The sequence below is a fragment of the Epinephelus moara genome, chromosome 8 (assembly GCF_006386435.1).
Source record: "Epinephelus moara isolate mb chromosome 8, YSFRI_EMoa_1.0, whole genome shotgun sequence".
Classification (NCBI taxonomy): Eukaryota; Metazoa; Chordata; class Actinopteri; order Perciformes; family Serranidae; genus Epinephelus; species Epinephelus moara.
This window is the reverse complement of record NC_065513.1, coordinates 15838294-15850402: the sequence shown is the minus strand read 5'-3', so window position 1 is coordinate 15850402 and position 12109 is coordinate 15838294. Positions and strand designations below refer to the sequence as shown.

The window sequence follows — 12109 nt, the reverse complement described above, 5'->3', positions numbered from 1 at the left end:
AGCCAAATCTCATTTGTCTGATTTACTTCTCTTTCCTCCTCATTGCTCTTGCCTCAGAATTCATCGTTATTTTCCCCAGAAATCATCTTGCATCCGCTGTAACGACAGTAAGTATTGCATTTCATCTCTCAGTAGCTTCCTCTGGGTTTATCTGTGCTACATCAGACCTGCAGGGTTTACGCCAGGTCACACCACAACCTGGAGAGCTGCAGTTATTTTACAAAGCAGACCAACAGACATAAATAACACAGTGGGCAGACTCAGAGGAAAAGTTTCTGCTTAAAAACAACATAAACAAACACAGTGAAGTCAGAGTGAAAGATTAGGAAGAGGGACTGCTGTGGGACAATGCATTTTGCATATTTATGGGGGGCAATTGATTAAAAAAATCCATTTTAATTTTGCTAAATTGTGCTTGAACAGCCATGCACAGTGACAAACCTGTAAATACCAGCTAGTCCTGCCTATTTTTCATCATATTATGACTAATAAATGTCCTTTATTCTCTTATTCACTGATGACCTAGTCATTTACATGGGAGCCCTCAAACAACTAAAAGAAATAAATCTCATCAAAAATACTGCTCTCATTGCAAAAATATTTTTATTTTTGTTTTTACGGCATGGTGAAACAGCAACATTTTTAAAAAAGGCTCAGATTTCTGATATTTATCTAGTTATTTTTCTTATTTATTCATGATCATTTACTGGCTTAAATACATTTCAATGACATAAGATCTGCATAAAATAATTAACACTGATACATGGTACATACAGTATTTATACAACATCATTGAGTTCAGCAGACTCCACAATACAGTACAGTGAGATGGTTCTTTGCTTTTAACACAAAGTATTTAAATTGTGCAAGAGCATAGATTTCTTTTTTGAGGGGGTGGGGCTCACATATGAAACAGGGGAAGCTGGGGGTCCTCCCTCAGAACACATTAAGCATCAAACAATTTAGTGCAAATGTCTTTATTGGTTTATTTGGTCCCTGTGTCTCCCCTGAAATCTACAGTTATGAAATTGTGCAAGTGAGCACCAATGTGCAAGAACTGTGGTTTTAACAGAATTTGATTTTATATTGTATTTAAGTTATCTAATGTGAATTTGTCATAATCACAAACATTTCTCATCAGTGTAGCGCTGCGGCTTATTGTTTCGTATTTAATCAAAATACAGCTATAAAAATAGTACATACATTAAATGAGTACAGTTTGCACGGTTGTGCTGTGAGTTCAAAAGTAATGCACCATTTCGATGCACCTACAAATACTGTATCTCTAGCCATCGCTGCAGTGACTTCATTTCCTTTCAGAGTAGTTTGGTTTTGGCCACAGAAGGTCAACACAGTCCCACAGCTAATAACAGTATCTAGTTTTCCACTGCAGGATGGCTGTGTGTAAAGCCACAGAACATACCTATATCATGTTTTAAACACAAGTAAGTCTTCACCAAAATGACAGTGAGCAACAGAAAAGTGCTCAATGACTGCCTTCCTCAGCATAAAGATGTACTTTATTATTATTATTACTGGAGTCTGAAGTTGAAATACAAAGAATCACAGCTTGTGGGGGTAAATGGGATGCATGGCAGGAAGGGTATATCCAGTGTTGGGATTTAACAGAGGGATGGAGTAGGGATATGGGTAAACAGCAGACCCGATGAGAGCAGAGTGAGCTGGACTCATTGGGACATGTCGGTACATTAGCGGAGATTGAGGTAGTCTCATTCTGTTGGGGAGATATGTAGGGTGTAATAGAGGCTGGTGCCGAGAGTCTCTTCCTGATTTGTCGTAGCTCGACAGTACGCATGATGCCGGCAGGCTGGTGGTGGAATGGGACAGACTCTGCTGAGTGGGGGGAACTTTTTGTAGCATTGTCCTGGATTTGTCTCTCTTCTCTGTCTGATAAAGCCACGGAGCCATGTTATTGAGCTTCTTCGGATAGATCAGAGAATCGTCCTGCTGCATCAATCTGCCCGGCTGGATTTTATAACCCAGCCGAATAGGAGCGGGCCGTGGTAGCTGCCCAGATTTTGGAATAACTTTGGTGAAGCTAGAGGTAGATGTTGGAGCCCAGTCAGATCTCACAGATGAGTAAAAAGGATGGACGGAATATTTGCTACTGCCTTTGTGGATTGGCTTCCAGGTAGAGTCTTTAGTCTGGACTTTGATCGAGTCTGCAGATTGGGTGCTAACGTCTTTACTTTGTCCTGCAGGGTCTTTGGATATCTGACTGCAGCTCACAGACTTGCTTTCCTCACTACAGCCAGATGCATTTTTCACAGAGCTGGGACAGTTTTTGGATAGCTCAGAGACTGATGCAGGTTTACCTTCATTCTCTTCTGGATTGTCCTCTGATGAAACAGAGACAGGGGAGGGGCCGCGTGAAGAGGAAGGGGATAAAGGAAGTGGGGAGCTGTCAGAGGAGTTGCAGTTCCGACTGGACGAAGCCCGGGCTGGAGACTGGGAGCAGTGAATGACAGAGGGCCTTTCTTTATCCTCGCCCTGGGGACTCAAGGGCAAGTTAAGGCTTGCCTGAGCCATGCGCTTTTTCTTCTCCAGAGGAGAGATGACCTCCCCAGTAGCAGATGGGATATGAGCAGTCCAGGGGCTGGAAGTGGGGACCTGAACAAGGTGGGCATAGACAGAAGTGCAAAGACTGGCGGGGGGTCTGTTTGGCTGAGAACAGTCTTGGTGGTGTCTCTCAGAGGTGGCGGCCCAGAGAGCAGGGTGAGCATGCATCACTGCTTCACTTTGGCGGGCAGCCTCTGGACTTCTCTGGGTGAGTATCTATAGAAAAAAAAACAGGGGATATCTTAGGACACTTCATATAATTGTACAGAGTTCTTTCTTTTTGAGACATTTCGACAGATTTAGTATCTTACCTCCATTTCTGAATCCATCTCTCTATCTGACTGAGTCCTTTTCCTCTTCCTCTCAGCCTTGGTGACCTTACCATCCAAACTTCTCTTATATGGCTTCCTCGGTTTGCTTGGAGGCAGAGGTCTGTCCTCCTCTCCTTTTACATGTCTTTCAAAGGGCAGCACCAGCCTAAAGAAACATATCTCGGATTAGGAATCAGTCACTGTAGTTTATTAATCAACAGGTTTGTCGGAAAAAAGGATCATCCTCACTTTTCATAGTGTCTGCGAGTACAAGTAGCAGCACTGGTGCTACCTGGACTTCCTCCCAGCTCATCGTACACTTTCTTCCAAAGACGCCGAGCTGTCACCTGTAGGATAACACAGTGTGAAAAATGTGCATATGTAACAACACATGTCTGAAATGGTTACAGTAAGCTTACATTTAAACGTGTGAGAAGTAACTGACAGATTTTGGGAGAATCAATGGCTCATGACACCAGTGGTCGTCTATCCTCCAAGCTAAAGGGCTGCTTAGCTTGTCACTGCCACCAGGGGGTGCAAAAGATCATGTATGAAATTTTGTAATGTTTTTTGTGCTGTTTTATTAGGGTTCAAGCTAAGCAGCGCCTCAGAGCCTGAAAAATGAAGCCAACATGGAAGTGCTCTAAACTGTTCTCTTAATGGCCACTTGAGGCAGGCTCAAGAAGCCAGTCATTCCCCATAGACCCCCATGTTAAAAAGGGCAACTTCACAGCAGAAATAAACATGTTTACAGCCTGGTACAAAAACTGTTTCGGTCTCTATACCTTCCTTCTCCCTTCATGGCAACTGCACAGGGGTGGTGAACTTTTATACAATTCACCTGTTTACATTTCATTAAGGCTTAATGTTATGCGTAAAAAAACACCCAAGATAGCTAATGCCACACCGAAGGGAGTCCACAAACCAGTGGGTGACGTAACAGCTACGCGTTGGTTTGTTATTGTCATCTTATGCTGTGACTCAAATTCCCATGAGCATGAGCTAGAATAAGCTAGAAGCATGGAACTTGGACCAGTAACTGGAAAAGATGTGCAAATGCTTTCCAAGAAATATTTGGCCACTGACAGACACTTTAGTTAGTATCAACCAAGATCTAAAGAGTCATATTGATTGGTACATATGGGCGTGGCCTATTTAGCATTATAGGCTATGTTATGCCTTTGCTCAATTCGCTGTGAGCTGGAACGAGATACAGACATGAAACTTGGCACCATAACTGGAAATGATGTAACGCTTCACATGAAATTTGATCTGAAATCTGAAATCTGGTTTGAAAGGCTGCATCCCTCACACTAGTACTAGTATTAGTCTGATTGAGTTGAAATCTGGTGCACATATCCGGCTAAATTTTTTGATAATTTGCATAGTGTGAAAAGCAATAATATGAATTGACTTTTTGGGATTTTTATTGTATGAACACTACTGTTTGTATACAGCCTTGCTGGACAGAAATACACATTTATCAAAAACGGGCAAAACTGGTTGAAAAACATGGCCACAGTCAATAGAAAAGCCTCGCTATGGACGGGGCTTAGCAGGAAATTGACTATAACTTAAGTTGTCTTTGAGTGATCCTGATTAAACTCAGTGGAGGGATCAGACACTAAGTCCTGAACATACACACCAAGTTTTGTTCACATCCGATAAAGGGGGAGCAAAAAGCGGGACATAAAGTGTGCAGTTCTTGAAATTCTGTAAACATTGTAATAATGAAACAAGTTGGTCTCACTCCTTAAAACAGAAGCGATTTTGCTCAGCTTTGTGATGCCTCACTGTTTTGATTTTGTATGTATGGCTCAACTTATTGCAATTTATTACTCTTAATGTTCTTATTAAAATGTCTTTAATCTATGTTGTGCACAAGGGATGTTGTGGCCCAGGCCCCCTCTCTCCTTTGGCCTTGAAAGGCAAAATTCTGATAGAAAATGCAAAAACTTTGCATAATTTAAATTTAACTTCAAATTAATTTGTCCTGTGTTAGCTTTCCTTCCGTTCGCAGTTACGTGCTATGTTTTGACCACATCATTCAAGTCTAGTTTTAAAACACTGTGTGGGGAAGGGAGGTGGCTGGCTACCACCTAAATGACATATCTGTTGGTTTTCACACCCACTCTCATATCTATATGTATAAATATGTAGGCGGCTTGTGTCGTGTTAACACAGTGGCAGCGGTGGTGGCGAAGGTCAGCTCTGTTTAGAGCCCCAGCCCCGTTCTCGTACCATTGCAACACTGTCAGACACTCTTCTCACAGCGTCAACATCAAAGACAACAGAGCAACGACAGCTTGAAAGCCAAACGTTCTCCAGTGTGATAGAAACCACCATGTTACAGCCCCTGACCTATAGTTCAGTTTTCACTTCGAAATCTTTAAACACACCTGTTAAAAGACTATAGTCGAATAAAAAACTTGTACTTACTGAATCATAGCCTCCAAGCTTCTCAACAGCTTTGTAGATCCTCCAAAGATTAACTGGGAAAAATCCACACATAAGAATCTAATTATTTTCATTCAAATTCCAAGTGAATAATGCATCCAGTCAACAGCAAACACAACGCTAACAAACATCAACTCACTCTGTTTGAAGCCCAGATGTGGGATCCTCTCTATGGGTGTTCCTCTGTCCTTCATGAAAGAGTGCAGACTTGACACAAATGCCTTCTCCTCCATCTGCACCAGATTAGGCCTCGCTTCTTCCTCACATTCAGTCATTGAGTCATGAATCTCGATAACAGCGGGAGAACCCTGGCGTGGAGTAAACATGTCAAACGTTTTGCAGTAAAAGTCAAGCAGCTCCTGTAAATGCAACACGGTCCACTGCACTGATATAGAAACCTGCTTTACCGACGGTTGAGGGTACTATCACAGATGGGAAAGAAGACGCACAGAGTCATCTCATGGGATGCAAATGTTGAAATGAAACATCAAAATCAGAGAGTAGGGTTTTACCGCTACTTTCAATAGATAACCGCTACACATCCTGTCTGGAGAGAAAGCAGCAGACTTGTGGGGTTTTTGGTCGAGAGTTGTCTGTCGCTGGTATCACAAATGTCACTTTGAAAAACAAACATAAGCCAAAAGATTGACTTTATATATTTAAATGTTGAAAACGATACAGCGGTGACTGATGATACTCTGAATAAAGATGCTGCTTTGTAATATCCAAGAAATAAGTGGTTGCATGTCTGCTGTATTTCTGCAGAACTAGAGTCACTACCTTGGAAAATGATTTCAAGATACCAAGAAGTTAGACATAGAAAGCGTTACAACTCAAGACTACCCAGAACTGCAGTGTAAGAAATTGACAATGTCACTATTTGTGGTTTGCAAGAAAAGAGAAATGAAACAGTGAAGGCATGCAGAATCAAAATTATCAGTTAGAAAGGTTTCAAGAAGTGTCAAACATCGATGAATAAAGAGGAGGAACCGCTGATGAAGCTGATACATTGTATTTTTATCATGATGATATTCTTGTGGTGTGTGGCTTTGAACATTTGTGCTTTTAAGTTATCCCCTTTAAAATACTGAACCTTATTGGGGTTTTTTATGTGGGCAATTTTCAGTACGTGGTATGAACAAGTGGCAGTTGTCAGTTTAGTGACCGCAACAATATTATTCCCACCGACTCAAACAGCACAGATGCTGATGATACTCACTTCTGTTATTGCAGTGAAATCGTAGGTTACGGTATTTAACACCGGATATTTAAATGTGAAACCTTGTGTCACCTGTTGTGTCGATCATTTTCAATAGATCAGACGTCAAAGGAGACCACAGTGGTCAGTGTCAATATTTTACTTTGAATCAGCACACGGAGAAACTGCTTGTATTTCTTGTAGCAGTCATTGTAAAACAAAACAGCTCGACGTGGTTTCATATTGAATAAAGTTCCTCTATGCGGTTCCTGGTTCCGAGAAGTAGGCCTGTAGAGTGAGTAATAGTGAAGGTGCAGGCCTCTAACCAAGATAGCCCCAACTGAGTCACAGTTCAGTGGCTCCACACTGCTGTTCCCAGCTAACAGCTCTGACTTTCCACTGTTTTTCTGTCTCACCTGCTTTTCCTACTGCAGATATTATGTTTGTATTGAAAAAAGGGATGTCTAGAAGTCATATTCCACACACTACTTTGAAGTGTCTGTATTTGCAGAAGTGTGATTGGCTAATAAACAGTGCAACTAACTGATATTTGCACTTGCATCTAAAATCACAAGAAATAGGTGCTTAAAATTACACAATTTTACTTTGTGTCTTGCATAAAATTCACCAGTGTTCAGTCACTTTCAGTCACTGTTTTCGGATCTGATTCACAAAACTTTCAGGTTCATGCATCAATGGTTGCCAACAGGAAACGTCTGCACTCGAAGCCACACACTGTAGCCCCTTCTCTGCAGAGCTCCGTCTATACACACACCGGAGTGTGAATATCACTGTGAAACATTCAGTAGATTTCCACTAGATGAGATTTTTTTTTTTTTTTTGGAAAACCGTGTGGGTGATGTTGATGTCAATGTGTCGATATGTGATTCTCGCAATGATTGTCAGTGGCGTGCTGGATTGATGCTATCGGCAGGCCAGAGGTCACCACAGAAACCACCAGGCTTTCAACTAACATCAGCCCTGGAAATTTGATGAGCTAATTTGCGCTTCTCATATTGTATCTCTCAGTTCAGTTACCAGAATAGTGGCTTCTGAGGGCCTCTTGCAGTTTCTGTATGCGCAATGAAAATATTGTGGCATGTCTCATGAGGGTGAAATGTGCATGCCTTTCGTGACCCTCTCAAGATGTGAAGCAGAATCACTTATTCCTTGTTACTCATTTCGCAATCACATGAAACAACTGTACGCACACAATCAGCACTTGAAAATTTCACCACTATCTCAAATTCACTAAAAAAGGGAAATGAAAACACGACGTATAGCTCGGCCTAAGTAGTCATGTCTGTAGTCACTGATTAACTGTAACTGAGGGAAATTGCCCCGGCTGCTGCCAGAAGGCCAACTGACATTTTATCAGCAGTGACTGACGTTAGTACCTGGTTTTCTGTCCCCTTCTCTTCGTCACTGGCTGCTTTTTGTTGTGACGTCTCGCTCTGGTCCTCTTGAGCTTCACAGTGGGGACAAAACATTTAGCAATGTACCCCAAAAGAGGAGGGTGTGAATTTAAATTCAAAGAACCACAATAGAGGAAGCAAGCAGTTCTTCATTACAGGAATTATCGGCAAACATCCCCCGTCACCTAAACACTATAATCAGACATGCAAAACAGGTTCAAACATTTCATTAAAAGTAATACAGCAGAACATCTTCACTGAAGGGAGTGTAGTAATTTTTGTAACTTGCGCAACAGTCAGGTGATCGATAGGTAAAAAAAAAAGAGATCTGTAAAACATATTGTCAACTGAGTGTGATATAAAACCACAGGTTGCAAAACCACTTCCTGCTCATGAACATAACCGCTTGTATGTTGCACTGTATGATATTGTAACACATGACCTACAGTCTCAAGCAATGTGTTGTATGTAAGCATACAGTAATATTCCCTAAGCATGGGGACAGTTGAGTGCTGTTAAGAAATAGCATATAATATTAGTATTTGTAGTGGAATATGAGACACTGAGAAATACTGTACATTTTATTCTCATGTCTCAGACTTACTGCACTTTAAGAGGACGACAAACACCAGTATTATAAAACACAAGACCTGGGAATGTAACGTGATTCTGAGAATTAATTTTCTTTTTCTTCACAAAGCCTGTACGCCCTCCACCCACAGTGATATCACTTGTGTGCAAAACCAATATGCTTCTCTTTTGAGATCACTTGTTTCCTGTGCTGTGGCTTGAACCTTTAATTCTGCTTTCAGTAGCCTCTAACTTCTCCATTTCACTTGTTGAAGAAATATCTCTGATATACTGTATTATATCTCAAGCACTTTCGAGCATGTGCTGGTGCTTTTTATCAGTTTGTTTCTTGGTGTATTGACAAATTATTAGCTGGGCTGTTTCAGTAGATATTGATCTCAGCCAGAACATTCTGATAGATTAATTTAAGGACTTATTTAAGACTGAGATTAATAATAAAATTCTCAATCAAAATTGTTTGTTTGTAGTTCAGTCACAAGTTAATGTAATGTACATTCAATTATATTGGCAAAAGCAGTTTCTCATACATTGTATAAACAAGGTGCTTTAGAGTGTTCTGTGCAGTATATATTAAGTTTTAATATTTATCAAGATCAACAACTAAAACTGTACAGTATTCAACCTGTTGTAGTACATACACAAAATAGTACACATGATCAGTATCAAGCTTCAATAAACATAAAGGTCAATCTCACCCATTTCCAGAAGTTGTCTTGTAGTCTGGCTCAACACTGTTCTGTGACAGTAATTCACGCAGCGTCCTCTTCAACTTCACACCACGAAACAGGAAGATGTCTCCACACCACAGTTTCATTGGTTGGCTGCTGGCACCAGAGCAAATGAGTCTGGGAAACTGAGTTTTGTGTGTGTGTGTGTGTGCGTGTTATTCCAGTCTCACAATGTTTGTTCTCTGTTTCATCACCTGATTTTTAGACAAATAACAACCACTGGGTTACATTTTTTTTTGTTCTGTGTTGCCAGTTTCAACAAACTGTGATGCTGTGATAGGTGTTATTACTTATTTACACATAAATTAACATGTTTGTGTCTTATTTTTAGAATTTTATTAGCAACACATGGAACTATAATGTCATTACTGTTTTTTATGTGCACATGAGAACAAATGTTTCATTTCTTCCATCCAGTTTCTATCTAACAGTAACTCAGCTAAGTTTGATGATTTAAGCCTGGTCACCTCCAACGTTCAGACTGGACAAATTCACCAAAATAGCTGAATTTGGGGAAGTGAAAGAAACATTCAAGTGATGCCCAAATAAAGACTTAAAGCTGGAACAACATTTCCCAGATGTCTACATTTTAGGAACATTTAGCTACATTTCAGTATTTTAGGAATTTATTCTTAAATACAGGAACTAGGGCTGCACCACTTACTGTTAATGTACATCAGATGCTTGTGTAAGCGTCAAATATTTCTTAGAGCTGCCCGATTAATGAGTAATAAACTGTCTATTACCCAACGATCAGATGTGGTGATTGAGAACCAAGAGATACAATGTTGAGAAAAGAAAAAGGGAACTCACGCTACTGGTTCCCGAAACTGTGTTGCTAGTTCAGCGAGGAAATTGTTATATTGCATTTCAACACAGATGTGATAGTGTGTGTTAATGTGTGTAGAGAAGGACATATTTCTTTTTATCACAAAATATCTTCTAAGAAATACAACACAAAGTACTGAATACCACAATGAGTAAGCATTATGAGAACGTCTTACTTATCTTATGAGTTTATCTAGTACATTAAAGGGAAAGTACACCCTAAATCAAATATTTTCCCAGTTACCTGTAGTGCTTTTTATCAGTCTTAATTGCGTTGGTGCAAGTTGCCGATTGTTGGGGATAGTAGCCATGGAGATATTACTTAAGATAATCCACAGACCTTGTTGTGAGCAGGTTCATGAAGGAACTATTTTCCTTTTAACGAACTACACCTGCCAACTGTATCACCACACTGAAGGAAGCGTGCATCTACTGCTAGCTCGCCTAGCACCACTGAGCTAACTAAGTTTACAGCTCAGCCAAGGAGGAAGCCATTAATATTTACATGCCACACTGTTGCAAGCTTCTCATCCATCAGTAGACGCATGCCTCCTTCTGTGTGGTGATATGGGTGGTGGGTGTAGTTCAGTAGAAATAAAGTAGTTCCTCCACAAAACCACAACAACTTCTTTGAATTATCTTGAGTAACCGGGTCATGATTTCTGGAAAGAGACATTGCTGTTGAGTTTTTCAAATGTATTTTTTTTTATGCTTTATGCACCACAAGCTGAGTGCCATCTAGTTCCATTATATTCAACAGAAGGCAGACATCTGTATGGCTGATATTTACAACAATCAGCAACTCACATTAAAATAATTTAGACTGATAAATAGCACTACAGGTAAAAGGAAAAATATCTATTTTCTATGTTGGGGTGAACTGTCCCTTTAAAATAATAGGCAACACATTTAAGTTAGTTTAAAATGGCGTATGGGAGTATTATTATGGGAATATAAGTTTCAGTTATGGTAATAAAAGTAGTTTTATCTGACACTGATGTAACTATGCAAGGATAGGTGTGGTTAAAAATGTATGTTTGCACCTCATATTACACCCAACAGTGATGTCACAGTGTCCTCGAGCCCACCCTAATACACCCATGGAGTCCAAGAGTATTTTTTTATGTGGAATATAAGAATCATTCTGTTGCTTTGCATTTTTTTGCTTTTCTAGTCATTTTTCAGTTTTACTGCCCTGTCTCAAATTATTGTTGAAAAAGTGATCAAATATAATACGTTACATTCCTTTGGTGAAGTCCAGCTTGACTAGTAATCTGTAACATATTAAATTTAAAAAGTAACCCTCCCGACACTGATGTAACAAGGTGAGAGGTTACATCACTGGTTACTCTTTCATTTTTAATGCAGTGTGTATTGATGCTTTTTTCCCCTCAACTTGTAAATCAAACTGCTGCTGTGCTGACCTAAAGCGCCAAAATAGAACATATTTGCTGCTGACAACAAGCATGTAGTTTTGACTCATGACAGCTAATAGCTGAGCAGACACATAGGCTGACTCTAAAAGCTCACATGTAGGTAAATGAAAGTTTGAGACTGTCTGGTAGCTGCAGGGGTTGAAGACGTTACATTTTAAGGAAGAGGTGAAGCACCACTTCTTTAAAATGGTTCCTACTGGCCACGGCCTGGAAGATATTGGCTAAAAATAAAAGGCCAGGACACTGCAGAAGCAGCTTTTTCCACTAGAGATGAGTGGTGATAAAATGGCCACCTATTTCTCTCCTCTTACAGTTATGAGTCAGAGGGAGTTGTCTCAAGATTTAATGTCCGTTATGGCCATATGGAAAGGTCAAGTTACTCTCTCGTGGATTTCACATTTGATTAAATAAGACAGTTGCTTTAGCATTTTTAACCCTTTTCTCTTATTTTCTCACAAGGTCACATTTAAAACTTACTGTATTTTCCCTCCATTTTCCTTTTTCAGTCCCACACTCAGTGAGATGACACAGATGTCGTGATAAAAACACTTGAAGCTGCACTCGA

The 12109-nt window shown here is 40.1% G+C and overlaps 1 protein-coding gene across 1 annotated transcript; it reads right to left on the bottom strand.

Moving 5' to 3' along the window:
* Positions 1-631: 631 nt before the first annotated feature.
* On the bottom strand, positions 632-9327 carry arid5a (AT rich interactive domain 5A (MRF1-like)). Its single transcript, XM_050051399.1, has 7 exons — positions 9248-9327; positions 7944-8014; positions 5488-5656; positions 5331-5383; positions 3141-3238; positions 2892-3057; positions 632-2796 (listed from the first exon to the last, which is right to left on the bottom strand). The coding sequence occupies exons 1-7, from the start codon at positions 9249-9251 to the stop codon at positions 1564-1566; spliced, it is 1794 nt and encodes a 597-aa protein (XP_049907356.1). The 5' UTR covers positions 9252-9327; the 3' UTR covers positions 632-1563.
* Between the last annotated feature and the right edge of the window lie 2782 nt (positions 9328-12109).